This window comes from Asparagus officinalis, chromosome 10, assembly GCF_001876935.1.
Source record: "Asparagus officinalis chromosome 10, Aspof.V1, whole genome shotgun sequence".
Taxonomy (NCBI): Eukaryota; Viridiplantae; Streptophyta; class Magnoliopsida; order Asparagales; family Asparagaceae; genus Asparagus; species Asparagus officinalis.
In genome coordinates this window covers 26,345,665-26,365,255 of record NC_033803.1, presented here as the reverse complement: position 1 = coordinate 26,365,255, position 19,591 = coordinate 26,345,665, and the positions used below count along the sequence as shown (strand labels likewise).

The window sequence follows — 19,591 nt, the reverse complement described above, 5'->3', positions numbered from 1 at the left end:
TCAACTGAAACAAAAACATTTCGAATTTGCATTTTTCACAATGTTGTAAGAAAAAAAATATCACAATTACAAGTCATGTTTATACAAGTGCATTGACTTTATATACAGCATACAATCTCCAACAACCTACAGTGTCTAATTCTAAAGCTATCCATGTTATCTCCAATCTGATTCTTCTCATTTTGCATTTCTCCCTTCTAATTGAAGTCACTAACGACTCTTGTATAACTGAATAGATTCCAAGGAGAGAAATTTACAAAGAGGCAATAGACTTTCTTCAGCTTAAACTCTGATAATAATGACAAACAGGGTTCTTATAGCTGTTATGTATTAGCTACCATCAAATTTGTTGTGTATCAGTCATCATCATCTTCAACATCTTTCAAGGAAACACCTCTTGTTCTCGCCCTGTAGAAGAATGAGATGACAATTATGGAATCTAGGAAATGGTCAAAAAGGGGTAGTAATATCTACTAATATGCCAGAAAATATCATGCAAAGGTTACCTTCTAGATGTTGGGGCCACCTTCTGACTAGCTTTTGCGGGTTGAGTATCATTAGAAGGTTTCTCCCCATCAGCAGGGTTAGCTGAAATTATACAGTAACAAAATTGATTACAAGTAGTTAAATGGAAATAAATACTAGACGTAAATGAGAATGACAAAAGTAAAATTATTACAATAATAAAATAGATTACACCAAACATAAGACGTTTTGGGGGTGTTTGGCCAACTGAAAGTGTGAAGGTCATTTTTTACAAGTGTGACAGTGTATGCACATCAGCATGCAAGTGAAATATAGTATTTCATTGCACAAATAAATTATTGTTGAAACTAAGAAAGTAAAGGTGATATGGCAATATCATTTGATTTATTTATTTAATATCATATTAGGCTTTTAATTATTATATGCTAACTATCAAAGAATGAACCAAAAGTGAAACATACATGCTACTTAAAATTACTCATTAACTGGAACAAGAAAATAAGCTCTTGTCACAAATATTTACTTACAAAATCATTCATTACTCATTCTACTAGCCGCCCTAAATTTCGCTACACAAATTAATTGATCTTAATCTAAAAAACCTACTGTTATGGTGCAAATTTCATTTATGGAGGGAGTGTACGGTGAAGTGATGAGCAGAGCAAAAAATAGCGAGGAAATAAAAAGAGGGCAGATTAGATATTCAGTGGTGGGATAAAAACGTGGGAGGAAACAAATATGCAAGAGGCTTTTGAGGCAGTGCTGTACTGAGGAGAACAGAAAATATATAGATCAATAAAAACTAAGTATGCTAGATAAAAGTGGTCTGACTTTTACAGTTTCGCGGTGACTTCAGCAGATATTTTAGGGGAAGTTGAATGTGCGTCATATCTAACAAGGACGATCTTTTGCAGTTCACTTTGAACAAACATGTGAAGTGTTGAAAGTGTGTCGTTCTCCCATTTTCATTTTTAACTTTCAAGTAAACAAACACCATTTAGTGCTAGAAATTTTCCACAGTAAGTAGACTACATCAGCATAAGCGATAATAAATTACACAATGCTGAGTATAACTGTTATGAGTTAAACTATAAAAGGGAAGTTACAATCCATACTTATGATTTTGTCTTTTCAATTTAAAATATATAATTTGAAGATAGAAATATGGCTCCTAATCTTATTCTTAAGTGATCAATTCCATCATTTTAGCTCCTAGTTTACATATGGTTAATTTTCTATTGTGTTGGTTATTGACTGGACTTAATATTTTTTCTTAAATTTTAATCCTATTTTTAAGATAACACAATGATAGGTTAATAATCTACTTCGATTAGTTGTTAACTTGTTATTAGTTAGTTGAGATTCATGCTGCCATTAGACTTGATGAAAGAAAATGATTTAATCAAAATTATAAGAGATGCTGTGTTGATTAAGATTCAAATTTTATGAGATTGGTGTAATCCTTCTCAAGATGTCTACTATTTTGGTTTTATCCATTGAAAGATATTTTGGTCCTAGACCCATCACTTCCAAAACATGAGTTTCTATTGTAAGCCTCAATAAGATTTGATGGTTGTTCCTTTCTTGAATTTGTGGTTGCTAGGATGATCTGACTTTGGAATTTGATTGCCACTGTACAAGGTTAACACTAAAGCTACTTCTTTCCTGTAAAAACGAAGGAAAGAAAAAAAAATGCATGCCATAATACAGCAGTAAAACATAGTTGCAAGGAAAGTAGCCACCTATGGATGGTTGGGTCTCAGAAACACTTGAAGGTAGTTGTGTCTCTGAAACTGTTACTGTATTGTTGTTGGTTGCACTGTCTGGAACAAATGATGACTTGTCTGATGCCTTTGACTTGTGTGCCTTCCGCTTTTTCACAAATGAAAGATTATCAAGCTGCTTCTGTAAACTTTCATTCCTTTCCTGGAGGAAACAGACTTCCAATAGTTACACAAAATGAAAATTGAACTTCTCTAATCTAACTGGAAATAGTATTTAACTTATTTGCCATATCACCTTGATATAAGAGAGGTACAAGATGAAGACAATTTGCCTCAATACTATACAATCATGTAAGATAATTATAAGTAATCAAAGAAAAGAAGAGGAGGTTTAAGAAACAACAACATAACATAAAGGATAAGATTACAAAATAAAAAATAAGATTAAAAAAAGAGAGACAAAAGTCACAAAACAGCTGAGGAAGCTAGAGCTCCAATACGAGATTGGTGCAGTCTTGTACTCCAGAATACAAGTAAAGGGAATTCAAAGTTGCTTGACAGTTGCTCGAACCAATAGAAGGAGAAAAATGGAAAAAGGGAAGAAAGAAGGGTTACAAGACCAACAATGTTGTTATGCATAACTGAGAAGGAAAAGAAACTAGTAGGGAGAATCCAATGTTTAAAAAAAGTAAAGACAAAAAAATCGTTTAGATAAGCGTTATAACCTGTTTTGACACCTAATGGAGCCAGAGTGTTATAAAAGTTAGATAGAAAACGCAAGCTACATTTAACACAGAAAATAACACCAAAAAACATGTTTTATCTATGTAAGATTAAGCGTTATCTAACGTTTGTTAAATTGAGTTAAAGTGGTATTGGATTTTGACACATGGCAATATCTCCACCATCCAAATCAGCATCGCCTTCTACCTCTCACGCCTTCGACAAATGCAAAGTCTTTCGCCAACGACAAGGCTCCTCTCCAGTTCCTCCTCAGCTCCCCAATTTTCTCTCACCGACGAAGAAAACCCTAACCCCATCTCCATCTCCAGCGCCTCTCTAGCTTCTAAACCTTAGCTCCTCTTGACGAAGGCTTCTAAACCCGGACTCCTTTAATTCTTACGGTCCTCCTACTTGTTGAAATTTTTAATGATTCTAATTACTAAAGTGATTATGAGAAGTTTGTATTTATATAATACCTAACCAACTAATTAAAAATAACATGCGTTATGCATTACGCTTTTTGTAGTGCTCCATTAATCCTTAACAAGAGATAGAGCGTAGCGCATTACATTATGCGTTATCATTATTTTCAACATTAGAAGAATCTTAGAAGGAGAGGAACGAAATAAAAAAAACTTCATTCAAAAAAAAATTGAAATCATCATTCATCATTGGATTTAGCCTTTGAATAGACTATGAAGCATAAGGCTCTTGGTATCCTATAACTCCCTCAAGCTAAGTAACATTTACACATATACATTTGAGGTGGCTGCTCATTTAGCAAAATGAGCTACCAAGATATAGAGCTGCGACTCACACCTTTTGATGTGACAAGTAAGGTGGGTATCATCGCATGATTATATCTTGATAACTCATTTAGTAAACTGAGCCGTCACCTCATACTCATTTTTTATACACACACAAATATAGGTGAGCTATTGGAACCATATGTCCTGTGATTTGCTAGGCTTGTATGGAGTTTTAAAAAGAAAGTTTAAAATAGTTGGTCCATGTGTAGAGTCTAAAATAGTTGGTCCCTACGTAGCTGGACTTGTATTGTATTTTAAAAAGAAAGTTTCCAAACTGAAAATGATGAGCACTTATGTGTAAAAACTATTCTCAAGTCATTACCATCTGTGCAATTGTGAAACCCAAAATCTAAACCGTCCCAGTCTCTCTTCCATCTTCTTCGAATCAATCAAAAAAATTTGTGCGAACCTAAGCCTATCATCTCCTTAATCTCTCTTCCATCTTCTTCGAATCAATCAAAAGTAGCAAATTAATTGTGAAAATCCCCATGGTTGCACATATTCTTAACAAAATACAAGATAATAAAGAAGGAATAAGAAGTTAATGATTCTCCTTGATGATGTGTAGAGTGCAACAAAACAAAAGAGAAATTTGTCGCTGACCAGGCTTCTTGAGGAAACAAGCTAACCCATCTTATTTAAATCGAACTCAATCAAGAAATCTTCTTTGCCTCCATTTTTAGTCTAATCTTTAGCTTAAATTGAAGAAACCTATTGTTAAACTCTTGTAAAATGGTTCTATTTTTTTCTCTCAGGCGTCTTTCTTCCTCAAGCCTACTTCCAACCCGCAACAACTTCGCTCTCTTGTACAAACCACCAAATTTTCAACGCCTACCAATGTGATAAAATCCAATGTGTAAATTTAAGAAATTTAATCCACCCAACCTTCACCTACAATTCATTTTCATCTTATTAATATCTCAAGTTCACAATGAACTTACTAGCATCAATTGCGGATTCTCAATTTTATAACAAACTTAAAAAGCCCATATCTCTGTAGAGAGGTCAAGATCGAGAGGAAGAGAGCAGGTTTGTGCGTTTCTTCAACTTCGGAAGGAAAAAAACTCAAATATGATAAGGGCTCATAGGTAGGGGGTTCATGGGTTTGTGGTTTCTTTGATATCGAGATCCAATGGTCATATAGGTTCTACTTCTCTTCAATGCCTGAGAAGAGAATGAGATTTTGAACATCGAAGGGGAATGAGAGAACGAGTTCAAGATCAGAATTAGGACCAGGATTATGGAACTTTTTTGTACACAAGTCCTTTTCATTTTTATGATTCAAATACAAAATAAATTATCTCCGAAAATATCCTAAAAGCCCCACAACTTTGTGCAATGAATCATAGGACATATGGCACTAGCGCTGGAAATTTCCTACGCTAGCAGCTCACCTAACGTTACGTTTTCTCACATATGGTGTATATGTGTTATAATATATATATATATTATTATTATATATATATATATTATATATATTGTAATTCAAAGGGAAATAAGGGAAAAGAAGAGTTAATTTTCTCTTCTCTATTCAATTATATTTATAATAGGAGTCTTTACATAATTATTACATAACCAATATGACTAAATACTAATTAACTCTCTCAACACTCCCCCTCAAGCTGGAGCATATACATTGTACATGCCCAGCTTGTCACAAATAAAATTCACTCGTGTTTTTCCAAGGTTTAGTGCAAAATATCTGAAAGCTGATTCTCAAACGATACATGCTTACCCAAAATAATTCCTCCATCCATCTTCTCACGAACTAGATGACAATCAACCTCAATATGTTTGCTCTTCTCATGGAACACAAGATTCTCAGCAATATGTATAGCGGACTTATTATATCAACATATAATCTTATAGGGCATTCAGGAAGAAAACCAATTTCTATTAAAAGGTCTCTAATCCAAACTAACTCACAAGTCACATTTGCCATTGCTCGATACTCAGACTTCACACTAGATTGAGAAACCACACTTTGTTTCTTGTTTTTTCAAGAAATAAGATTTCTGCCAAGAAAGACAATAACTAGAATTGAACGCCTATCAGAAGATGATCTTGCCCAATCTGCATCTAAAACACCTGCAACTTTTGTGTACCCACAATCTGAATAGAGAATTTCCTTTCCTAGAGCTTTCTTCAGATTTCTGAGAATCCTTTTCACAACCTCTAAATGAATCGTCCTCGATGCTGAAAGAAACTGGATAACTACACTCACAGCAAATGTGATATCTGGCCTGGTTACTGTCAGGTAGTTTAACTTTTCCACTAACCTCTTATATACACCAGCATCCTCCAAAAGTTCCACTATCTAGTAGTAGCTTATTCTTCACATCCATCAGAGCGTTAACAGTTGTACATCTCAACATATCTGTCTCTGAAAACATGTCAAGAACATATTTCCTTTGTGATAAGAGAATGCCCTTTGTGGACCTGAAAACTTTAATACCCAAAAAGTACTTCAAGGAACCGAGGACCTTTATCTGGAAATGTTGCTCTAGGTGCTCCTTCAAGCTGTAATCCCCTCGTATCATCTTCTATGATCATAATATCATCTACATATACAACAAGAAGAATCCTCTTCCCTGCATGAGTCCACCAAAATACTGAGTGGTCTTTTTGTGCTCAACAAAAACCAAACTATTGAACTGCATATGTAAAATGCCCAAACCATGCCCTTGAGATTGCTGAAGCCATAAAGTGACTTCTTCAGCTTACACATCTTCCCATACTCCCTTTGAGCAACAAAACCTAGTGGTTACTCCATATAAACCTCGTCTTCAAGGACACCATTGAGAAAAGCATTATTGATGTCTAATTGATGAAAAGGTGAGTGTAATGTTGTAGCTAATGAGATAATAATCCATATAAAAGTCATTTTTTCAACATGAGAGAAGGTGTCAAGATAGTCAAGCCCATATACCTGAGAATACATTTTTGCGACTAATCTTGCCTTTAAGGGAGCAAGAGCCCCGTTAGGATTTAATTTGACAATGTAAACTTATTTGCAGCCAACAGTTTTTTTCCTGGAGAAAGAGTAACCAGATCTCAAATATCATTCTGCTCGAGAACTATCATCTCATCTTTCATCGCCTCAGTCCAACCTGGAATAGATAGAGCTTCTGACACTGACTTGGGAATGGAGTGAGAATCCAAAGAAGATACAAAAGACTGATATGAAGACGATAAGTGAGAGTATGAGACAAACTTAGAAATCAGATGTCGAGTGCAATATCTCGTACCCTTGCGAAGAGCAATAATGAGATCATCAGTGGTCGTGGCACTAGGTAACTGATCGGTAACAGTCTCACTAGATTGTAAGTCAGAACTTGATACCGAGTTTGACACTGGCACAGAAACTAGGGCATAGCAATATGTATAAACTTGAAGAGGCTTCTCAAATGCAAATGGTTCTAAGTCAAGTACTACATCAGAATCAGACTGACCACTGATGATCTGTGTCTCACGAATAATCAAGTAATCATAATCATCCTCAACAGTAGGAGAAGATGTATGTCAGACTCAAAGAAAGTGATATCTGCTAATAAAACATAGCGACCTAGAGATGCACAATAACATCTATAACTCTTTTGAGTGAGAGAATAACCAAGAAAAATACCTTTAAGGGGTCGCGAATCTAGCTTTGTTTTTTGAGGGCTATGATTATAAACAAAAACATAAGGATCGAAAAATTTTAGGTGGAAGAGAAAACATGTTATTATAAGGGTGTAAATTTTAGTATGGAATTTTATTGTCCAAAACTACAAAAGGCATGCGATTTATCTAGTAACATGCAGTCAAAATGGCATCCTCCCCAAAACTACAAAAGGAATTTTATTGTTTTTTGAGGGCACATTTTGAAGAGGGGTTGAAGATTGAAGCTAATTCCTATGCACCAGACTTGGAGATTTGCAACGCTTTTTTCAATGGTATAAAGCGCAAGCGTGTAGATGATGATTAGGTATGGTTAAAGTAATCCTAGATTGTTATGTCCTTGATCTTCTTTAGTTGATTTCATTGAGTTTATTAGATTTTCGTGTTGCAGATGATTGTCCAGTATTAATATTGATAATGCTACATGTAAGAGAAAAGAAAGTATTAAATTGGATTTTCGTATAAATATATGTATGTGGTTATTTTTTGGCTATTTGCACTCTATTACCCCTAAAGTTTTATCCTTTTTTTACGCCCTTAAAGTTCTATTTTGACAATTTAATACCCCAAAAATTCATTCTTTTGTAATTTTCATATCCTGAAGCTCTATTTTGACAATTTGATACTCCATGATTCAACCTTTTTTATTTTGATACTATGAAGTTCTATTTTGATAATATGTTACCCTAAAGTTTCATTCTTTCTTAATTTTGACATGCTAAAGTTCTACGTTGACAATTTGACACCCCAAAATTTCATCCTTTCATAATTTTGATACCTTGAAGTTCTATAATTTGATACTCCCAAATTTCAAATTGGCGATCCCAAAACCCCTAACTTTGTTCCTCACTTTCTCTAATCTAAAATACTGAAATATGATAAGAAACTCTATTTCTCATTCACTTTTCTATGTTGATGTTCTTGATTAAGATAATGTCAACAATTTCGCAATTTGGGGTATCAACTTGTCAAAATAGAACTTCATGGTATCAAAATTAAAAATAGGTGGGCGCTTAAGTGCAAATAATGTTTATTATTCATGCATTTTGATGTGAAACCTATTGTGGAACCAAGAGGAATACTAATTATTTGATGATTGATCTTTCCACACAAATGTTATGATCTTTCAACTTGTCTTTCTTTTATAATATTGTTATTTCCTAATCCAAATTTGTATCCACTAATCCCGAAAGTGAGTATATTATTATCTTTTTCTAACTGGCATAGCATAAAGAACTTAAATTGTCGAAGATGTTTTTTATATAAATTGCATGGATATTTGGATTTACTGAAGTCCCAAAATAAATTTATTCTGTTTACGAATTTACCATGAGAAAAAGGTAGAAATGGGTCTTTTTTGCATAACAAAGTCATCACAGATGCAATAGAGAAAAAAATGCTATTGCAATTAAGGTAAATATATTGTTAAATTATATGCTGAAGTTGTTTGCGTAGATCCTATTTGTTAGAAGATGAAGCTTTAATCTTCAAGCAAGCAAGCAAATATTCACATTTTGTTCCCTGGTTTTCCTCATCTAGCAGCCATGGCTGCTAGAGATATGATATAAATGCAAAAGATTTTTGTTTTGAATATAAAACATGTCAAAACTATCATATATATATATATATATATATATATAGAGAGAGAGAGAGAAGAAAACTTGTGTCAACTTAAGTTGACATCCACCAAACTTCTTAACCATTAGATGTTTCCTAGGGATCCTTGCATGATATGAAGTGACTTTTTATATATATATGTGTGTGGATAGAAAGTTTGGTGAACAACTATTCCCTATCCACTTAAGTTGATAGGAGTCTTGCTCTATATATATAATATATATATATATATATATATATATATATTATATATATATATTATTATATATATATATAATATATATATATATATATATATATATATATATAAAGGAAATTAGATTTAAATATGAAATAATTCCCCAGAAGTTTGTGATAATAATCACTACACCTTTTCAGAAGACAGAAGTCCTTTCATTTGTAAGAAGCACTCATGTTCTGCAATAAAATATGGTCTTGCATCAGTGTAATATTTTAAAATATGATTTCATACTCAAAACTCATGTTCTGCAGTAAAATATGGTCTTGCGTCAGTGTAATATTTTAAAATATGATTTCATACTCAAAATAACAATCAAACGTATTCATATGATCAAAAACTTTATGTCGGAATTGGCAAAGACTTGAGGGTATGCAAATGATCCCAGTAAGTGTTCCAATCGCATCTTTTATGATATAACTCCACAGGCCAACAGCTAATAAGATAATTAATGGATCAGGACTGCAGTGGAATGCATGTGTATGTGCATAAACAAGGAAAGTTCTAATGTAAAATAAGATACTGCACAACCTTTTATGGACTTCTTCTGTTTGTCCTTTAATGCTCTGAAAAGCGCCAGAGAGAAATCTGCCATGGCTTCATTACCCGAGAAGCTCATGACTTTGCTGAGAGGAAGAGCAATGCGAGGTAGTCCCTTAGACTTCTGAGCTATTAGCTTTGCATGGATGCCATCTGAATTGACAGACAAGTTAGACATTATTTATTATTGTTAAGGACAGAAAAATATTCAAAACTAAAGAGGTATTGATTTGGCATTTTTAAGATCCAACCTGATAATTCACAAATCAAATAATGAGACATTTTGTAAATCACTTGAAGCTATGTTGCACGGGTATGGATGCGGATAAAGAATGAGACATTTGTAAGAGATAGGATATGGGGACTTGGCTATATAGTATATATACACATGTCGAATTAATAATTTATATGAGATCGATTGTTTTTTAATCAGATGTTTTGAGAACTGAAATCCCTATAACATTTTTCTAACAACTTTTATGTTTCTTTTATTGAATAGACTATAAATTGAAAAACCGCTCGTTTTGAACAAGATACAAAACGACCCTTTAAATCAAATTTATGGACTAGGTATGGGCTGAAACCCCACTAGAGTCCAACAAGTTGCAAAAATTTGAGGTGAAGTATAAGATATACATCCAAGAAGTGTATTACGAGTGTTTGAAACTAAAACATGCATTATATAATTGTTGAGTACACGTCTGACAAATGCATGCATTTATTCAAGAACTTTATAAGGAGTGGCAGACAAAGACATGGATAGGGTAAGTGTCAAACAAGGATACAGAAGGTGTCCAGGTAACTTAGACTTGAAGTAAAGCGCGCACACATATTGCATGTACAAAGGCATGGGTTCATCATCATCATTTAAGCATTTCCCCAACAAAGTGGGATCTGCAATGGAGAACATGCTAAAATTGAGAAATTCTTTTTGAGAAAGCTCCTTGAAGAATCGAATGACTATATCTAGACTATCTATTAATCTCGCTATGCCCACCCAAAAGGTTGCCAAATTTCTGATGGTGGAAATCATGAAGAAGAAAGGGGATTGCCCTTCATGCAATAACAACTTCATCCGGAGTAAGAACAATTCTGGAAAAAGGAAATAAAAATAATTCTGCCAAAGGAAAGAAGCAATAACCTTTGATAAAAAAATGACAAGCATCTACGGGCATAATTATGAGTTGGATAGTTTAGAGCACATCACCAAGAAAACAGTAGACAAATAAATAAGAAGAAAAGGTGGAAATAATGTCATCTTAGGGAATAACTAAAGGTTCAACCAAATAGTTTATGGTTATTACAGAAGAGAGGGTGGACACAGAACTAATAAATATGGCATGCAATGTAAAAGGGAGTAGATGAAACTCAATATATAACACGCGAGTTGATATGCATTTCAATTTGCAAGCACACTGGTCCACATAAGACATGACATCCATGTTCCAAATCTTCAGCGCAAATCCAATTCATGTAATATGTGAATGGAGCTGCTTATTTAAAAGGTAATTTTCAGGCTTTTCTGGGTCACACTTCAAATGTATATTGAGTATAAGATAAGGATGGAAGTTCTAGACACTAGATAAGATAAACTCAAAAAGAAGCTTATTCATAATGTATGTGGTAGATTTCACAACATAGTCTATCCTATAAGCATTGATAATCTAGCATTTATGAAAATATTATTTGACTATGAATACAAAATGCATAGTATGAACATATAAATAAAAGTAAATGAAGACTTCAGTTAACCCACCAGAGTGAATAGGCAAAACCTGTGGAGGATTCGAGGTCAGTTTCACATTCCCCAATGACAATGATGCTATGAGATAATCAAGAAATTCAGACCATGATCCACCAAATCCAATGTCATATCTCTGCATTGACATATCTAATGAACATCAGGTACACCGCACAAACTTAAGAAGAGAGACTTTCACCAGGATGCTAATTTCTTCAATAGATGGAAGATTGCTTATCAGTAAATAAAGTGATAAAACTTCATGAAAATGGCATAACTATAAGAAGGAAAAAGTAACAGAATCAGACTTTTCTCATTTCTGAAAAAGTTATGCTTGGAATGCGTTGATACCCTGCAATAGTACATCAAACAGAAATCAAGAGTAGAAGTACAGGATTGTCAATGAAACGTTCTAATAGGATATTTCTGAGGGTGCCAGATGCAAATATCAAATTGTGACGTTTCACAGTTTAGTAGCATCTGAAATACATTTCTTGCACATTTTTCTCCCTCTGCAAGATTCAAAGCTTTTCATTATTAATGTGATATCCAGACCGTGTTAAAGAGAAGAAACTCAAAGCTCTATCAAGGTTGTAGAAAGCAGAAAGCAGAGCGAGGAAGAAGGCTTTTTGGAGCTTAAGCAGGCAAATGTGCTAAGAATTTTTTTCCCCTTTTTAAATAGGGTCAAATTTTAAAACGATTAAGAAAAGGCCAGGAAAAAAATCTGAAAAGTTTGGATAAAAAATTTCGACAAATGCATATGTGATGTTTATAGAGATCCCAAGCATGAACTAGATGTGTAATAATACTTAGAATCAATAATGTGCTAAACTAACATGTAGTTGACTACATACGTCTAATAGTTAACCAGTACGATTAATGCATATTATCAAAGGGAAGGATTTTTCTAGCTGCTTTTGGATTTCGAAACCGTCCCCTGGCGGCTTTTTGGCGGGCTTTTTCAAGTGAAAAACACCTAAGGCCCAAAATGTTGAAGCGGCCGCTAAAAACCGGCAGCTTTTTACAACACTGAGCTCTATAAAATCATATCAAATCGTCCATATCGACCAAATGGACCCCAATGCACCATCATGCTTCTATGGAACTAGCATTTATACCCACATCACCACCTAGCCTAAAAATGAGGTTGCTTCTGATTCCCTTAAGCACACCATCCGGCACTATCATCCGATAATAATCTACAGCTTAAAGTTTGTGTAGCTCTAATCAAAAGCAAACAAGAGACAAAGACAAACTCAAAACTAATTTGCGTCCTTAATTTAAAATTCTACCTAAACCCGTATAAAGATCAAATCTTTAATGCCTCTAAAGCACTTGAATCAAGAGAATTCAGAAAACAGTTCAAAAATCACTGACCATTTGGTCGAGGTCAAAGACGGTGAACATTTGGTTGAAGGTGTGAGAAAGGAAGTCCGAGACGACGATCTCGAGGTGAATGGAGTCGAGGGCGTGAACGTAGAAGAGAACAGGCCGGCTGAGTACTTCGGATTTGGATTTGGCTTCGGCATCGGATTCGGGCTCGGCCTCTCCGAAAATGGGCTCCAGGTTCTCGAAGCCCTTCTCCCCCGACATTGCACCGCAGTATCGGAGATGCTGCAACCCTAATTTTAATGGGGGGTTATTGGTAGGGATTTTTTTATTTTTTTAATTTGAACACGGAGTTTTTGTAGGACTTAAAAGATTGTGTGATCGGTTTAGAATCAGGATTCGTATTTTAGATTTAAATGGACAAATATTTGAAAACAACCCTTTTGAAAAATTAATGAGCAAAATGCATCTTCTCTTATTTTGCCTAGCAAAATTGACCATTTTATCCCGACCAAGACGGTCGATCTTGTTGTCGGTGTTTTTTTAACTACACGCGACTTCTAGTGTCGTATAGTTAGGGCATGGCTAATCTATGATTAGTCATGCCAACCAAATGGACGAGACTAGTAGTCCCGTATATTAGTATATTTAAGTACTTTAGCCCTCGTGACCCTCCCCTCCCCTCTTTCCTTACCTCAATTAGTCCACGACTGTTCTTGAGATCTCGCGACCCCGTCACCACAGATCTCGCGACCCCGCCGACCACGCTCACCCCAGACCGCGCTCGCGACGACAGGCGCCTCCGACCACGCTCGCGACCACCACTGTCTCTAGCCATATCAAACTCCAATCAAGGTGAAAATTTTTGGTATTTTCTTGTGAATTTGATAATTGATATGGATGTATCGGGCTAGGGTTAAATTTTGATATGAATGATATAGTTTTTGATTTAGGGTTTAATTATAATTGGGATATGAAATTTATGGTGTGAATTGTAATTTTTTGTGAGAATTTTGATGAATGATATGGATTGACTAGGGTTTATGATTTTGGATATGAAAATTTTTACTTTTTATTTTGTGAAATATGATGAATAATGTGATTTGGAAGTTAAGGTTTAACCATTATTTGCTTTTCAATTGAGATTAGGGTTTTAAATTTGATTTTTAATTGAGATTAATATTTTCAGTTATAATAGATTATTTACATATGATGGACTGTTGATTTTCAGTTTCGATGGCGAACTCCATACCCATTATTTGCTTCTTTAATGAGAGCCTCAGCGTCGGAGTGAATAGTATGCCTATGAATGAGGGAGGTTTTAGGAAAATGTTTATGCTATCTAAGTCATGTAATTTTGATGGAATGATGAAGGAAATACATAGAATTACTAAAATTAATAAAGAAGAATATTCAAGTAAGGTGTTCTTTAACTGTCTGATAAATGAGAATAGAACAATTGTTGTGGAGATCACCGACGATGAGGAGTTGAATAATATGAAACAATTAGTCGAGAAGCAAGTGTCAATTGAGTTATTCATTGAGAAGTATCTGATTCTCGAATTTGCCCCAAGTTTCGAGACCTCAAGGAGAGTTATCCCGCATGCTTGACTTAGACAATGAATCGAGTGGTTTTATGACATCTCCAAGTCAAGAGCCATAGCCTCAAGTACAACATTAAGCATGCATTCTCTTAGTGGGACGTCAAGTACTATATTTAACGACGCTTCGAGCCATGTTACGAGTGACTTACCAGCCGAATCAATTATAGAAGAAGAAGCAAATGATGACTCAAAATATATTGAAGAAGATGGCATGCAAATTGATAGCATGCATGTGGCTACTGGAATCGATGATGACTCACGTTGGATGGATCAATTTTATGTTAACAATGATTATGTGGAAGCTGAAGATCCGTTGCCCGACAAGTTTCATAATGAGGATTGGATAAATACTTCTCAAGCTGAATTTATTGATGTTGGTCTAACTTTTCAACAGCTTGAGGACTTCACTTTTAAAAGGGGGATCTATTCGAGAACAAGGTGGAATTGATCTTTGCAATCAGAGAATGGTCCCTCAAGAATCGGGTCAAATTCAAGCCGGTAAAAACTAATACAACAAACCACCAAGTAAAATGTTACTTTAACGAGAAGATTGAAGTAGAGCAAGCAAGTGAGCAGGATGAGAGAAACACGAAATGTCCTTGGTTGCTAAATGCACCTATGAGAAAATCATCAAATGGGAAATTTGTAATATATAGATACTGCAGACTTTATACATGTTGCAATCAGTCGGTGGATGTCGATCATTACTCTGCATCTTCATCTTATATATGTAAGCTAATTATGCCTGAAGTGAGGGCTGAACTTGATCTAAATGTAGGTCAGATATTTTAAAGGGTATATGTGACGCCCCTATTTTCACACATGGCTGCAGTCTAAGGTGAACCCAGAGATGTCAAACCTACCATGCATCCACAATGTACAATAACACGTTTCACCATTCATAGTAATATCCTCTAGTGAAATCAAAAGAAGTGTAGGTACAAAACATGCAAAATAAAGAAATGAACATAATGGACATGATATGGAAAGTGATATCTCATAAATAAAAATCATGCCTCAACTGAAATACATCTGATATATGGAATAAAGAAAATGTCTCAACATGAATCAACTAGAAATCATACTAAGGCACACTGCCTTTACAAAACGAAAAAAAAACTCTAAAGTCTGAATGAAATCATAGAAAAATCTATTGTGGAGCTTCAACTAATAACTCATGTGACGGCGAGAATGTTCTATAGGCTAAACGCATACTTTAACAAAAGGCGTGATGATGGCGTAGACTGGACAACATGTGATGGAGTCTCATCTAAGGCTAAACGCATATAAAATTCTAAATATCCGAAAAAAATATCAACTGTGATGGAGTCTCATCTACTAAAAACATGTGATGGCGACTATGCTGGAAGTTCGTCATCCTACGGCTCTCCAGAACTCTGAGCTGCTGCCTGAAAAAATTAGAAAAAAAAACAACAAGAGCGTCAGAACGATACAGCAAGATCATCTCCATCCGTCCCCGGAGAAGGGCTACTAGATGTGATGGAGGCTCTATCTATTAAGCATAGTCTACCTAGATCATTTATCACGTATCTAAATAGAATTAATATTTAGAAACCTACAACACGGGACGTAGTACGTCGAGCGAAATAATCCAAACAAGAAAACCCTCATGTATATACCATATGTCTCAAATTGTAGATAAGTAAATATCAATACCGAGCTAAGAGTAAACAATCTAAATAGAATTAATGATTAGAAACTCACAACACAAAACCGGTACGTCGAGCAAAATAATCCAAACAAGAAAACCTTCATGTATATATCATATGTCTCAAATTGTGAATCGCTAATTATCAATTCCAAACTAGGAATAAAGGAGAGCAATACAAGGAAGTAAAAGTCATCACAAATATCAGACCAAAAATATCTTCCACTATCCTTTGGAAGATAATGTAAACAACTGCATATAATCTCGCATACTTACAAGAGTAAAGTACATCGGTCATATATAACTCAGTGATGAGTCATGTTCATAATGGTGTCCACCAATACTCAGGCTATCAGATAATTATCACAATGCAAATCCTTGTAAAGTTTATAATTCATCGCATTATCATGCGGGACGGACTACCAAATCGGCATTTTAATAGTGTACACGGCTCATTAGTCTTATCGTATCAACGTGCGAGACAGACTCCCAAATCAAGGCATCCTAGGTATACAGCTCACAAGCCTCATCGCATCTACATGCAAGATGGACAACTAGATTAAGCATCCTAAAACTTGACTCAATGGCCTGTACTAATGGTATATCGAGGCATTATCCCAAGTAGTACTGAGCAGTGCTCATCAACGGTATCCATACATGCATATAATGTTTAAATAACTCATATCTCCCATGTAATCGAAACAATAACTGTATTAATCCTCTTTGGGATACCCATGTGTGTGCTACGACACTATATGTGACACCCCTATTTTCACACATGACTGCAGTCCAAGGTGAATCCAGAGATGTTAAACCTGCCATTCACCCATACCGTGTAATAACACGTTTCACCAATCATAGTAATAGCCTCTAGTGGAATCAAATATAAGTGTACGTACAAAGCAGGCAAAATAAGGAAATAAAAACAATAGACGTGATATAGAAAGGGATATCTCATAAATAAAAATCATGTCTCAACTGAAATACATCTGATATCTGCAATAATGAAAATGTCTCAATATGAATCAGCTAAAAATCGTACTAAGGAACATTGCCTTTACAATATGCAAACAAAACTCTAATATCTGAATGAGAACATAAAACTATAGTGGAGCCTTAACTACTAAAATGCGCGACGGTGACTATGCTAGAACTCCATCATCCTGCGGCTCTCCGAAACTATGAGCTACTTGAAAAGAAAATTTAAAACAAAAAGAACAACAAGAAGAGCATCAGAGTGCTACAGCAAGATCACATCCATTCTCCCCCATGGGAAGGGCTGCTAGATAAAGTGGAGGCTCTATCTATTAAGCATAGTCTACCTAGATCATTTTTCCCATATCTAATAGAATTAATATTTAGACACTTATAATGCGAGACATAATACATCGAGAAAAATAATCCTAACAAAGAAACCCTCATGTATATACCATATGTCTCAAATTATAGATACCTAAATATTAACACTAAACTAGAGATAAACAATCTAAATGAAATCAATAATTAGAGACCTACAACACGAGACTAGTACATCGAGAAAAAAAATCCAAACAAGGAAACCCTCATGTATATACCATATGTCTCAAATTGTGAATCGCTAATCATTGATCTCAACTTAAGAATAAAATAAAGTAATACATAAAGTAAAGACATTTATAATATTGTATTTATAATATCTTCTACTGTCACTAGGAAGATAAGATAAATATCAGCATATAATCCTGTGTACTTTCAAGCACAAAGTACATCATCATATATCTCAGCAATGAGTCATATACATAACTGGCATCTGCCAAAGACTCAGGCTATCAATAATCGTCTTAATACAAATCCTTGCAAAATTCTGATTCGTCGTATTATCATGTGGGACGGACTACTCGGTCGGTATCCTAAACAGTGTACACGGCTCATTAGTGTTGGCCTTCTTGCTTTGATGATGATTTAACAAACAATTTACATCTAATATTATTTGTCTAGTGTTTGTATTTTGTTATTTATTGTAGACAAATAATAAGTTGGAGGATGGATGGAATTGCGCATTCATGATCATATCCAATAGAGGTTGGAGGAATTGTGGAGTGAAGTCTTGCAATTCAAGTTGAAGATCCAAGTTCAAGCTTCATCCGCAAGTTTACCAAAAAGAGCTTATTGAAGATCAAGATCAAGCTTGGGTAATTTAGTTTAGGTTTTATATTATGTGTGTTGGTACTTTAAGCTCAATATAATATGCACACACATTTTATTGGTTTATTTGTATATATATATATATATATATATATATATACAACACAAGTTTTGTTTTTATATAAAAATATGGTTTAGGCAAAATGTCAAAATTCATATGTTTACATTTCTATGTTTTGGACCTTCTTACAAAATGATGATATTTTATATTTGGGAAGTCCTTTTTTGAAAACCAGTTTTGTAGCATGTGTATTATCATATCTACAATCATTTTCCAAAGTTTTACATTTTTCTGAATTTATTTGATATTTTTAAACATGGTTTTAAAATCAGAAAATCAACTTTCAAACTGTTCTATTCATGTATCAGTTTGCGGTCGACCGTCACGGTCGACCGCACCTGAGTTTTTACCTATGGAGTCAAATAGAAACTTTCGCAGTTGACCGCCACGGTCGACCATCAGCTCGAATTTTCCACGGTCGACCGCCACGGTCGACTACCAAAGTCTCTAGAAAATTCTCAGCTTCAAAAGTGGCTCGCGGTCGACCGCGAGATTTTCACGGTCGACCGTCGTTCACTCCAACGGCTATTTTTGTACAGAATCAGATTTTTGATTCTTGGGCTTTTTGGTCTTTTCCTTTGGGGTTTTAGCTGATGTTTTGAGTGGGTATAAATACCCCATTGCCTTCAGCTCTTCCAAAACAAGAGAGTGTTTTTTAAAAACAAGTTTAAAGAGTTTTAAACAAGGGTTTAAGTGTTGTTTAAGTTTGTTTAAGAAGCTTTTAAGCATTTGGAAGTTTGAGTTTATGAAATCAATTTCACAAGAGCTTGAGGAGATCATCTATTTGTTGTTTGATCATCCAACTCTTCTCCTTCCACTCTTGATCTATTGAGAAGTTTTCTAAACTCAATATAGCTTTATATTTTATATTGTTTGATTATCATTTTATTAAGCTAGTGTTCATATTGAGTTTAGTTGATTTTATTTTCTCTTTGTTTACACATACAGCATACATTGTATAATTAGGTTGTGGGATTGTGTGACTTAGAGTGTGAGCTTACATTTCGTTCTCATCCATTGTAGAGAACAAAAAACACTTTGTATTGTGCTTAATTGTGAGATCACTTTGTAATACACTTGTACACCGAGAGAAGTGTGTGGCGAGAGTCGGGGATCGTCCCAAGAGGAGCGGTGTCGGTTGATGAACCTAAGGAGACGTTGTATCCGAGCACTTGAGGGAGACACGTCTAGTTCAACACTTGAGAG

General features: G+C 34.8%; 1 protein-coding gene across 1 annotated transcript; it reads right to left on the bottom strand.

Annotated features, from left to right (window-relative positions):
- LOC109825280 lies at positions 1-13,262 on the bottom strand. Its single transcript, XM_020392098.1, has 7 exons — positions 12,916-13,262; positions 11,554-11,674; positions 9,789-9,950; positions 9,390-9,436; positions 2,229-2,412; positions 507-588; positions 1-408 (listed from the first exon to the last, which is right to left on the bottom strand). The coding sequence occupies exons 1-7, from the start codon at positions 13,129-13,131 to the stop codon at positions 357-359; spliced, it is 864 nt and encodes a 287-aa protein (XP_020247687.1). The 5' UTR covers positions 13,132-13,262; the 3' UTR covers positions 1-356.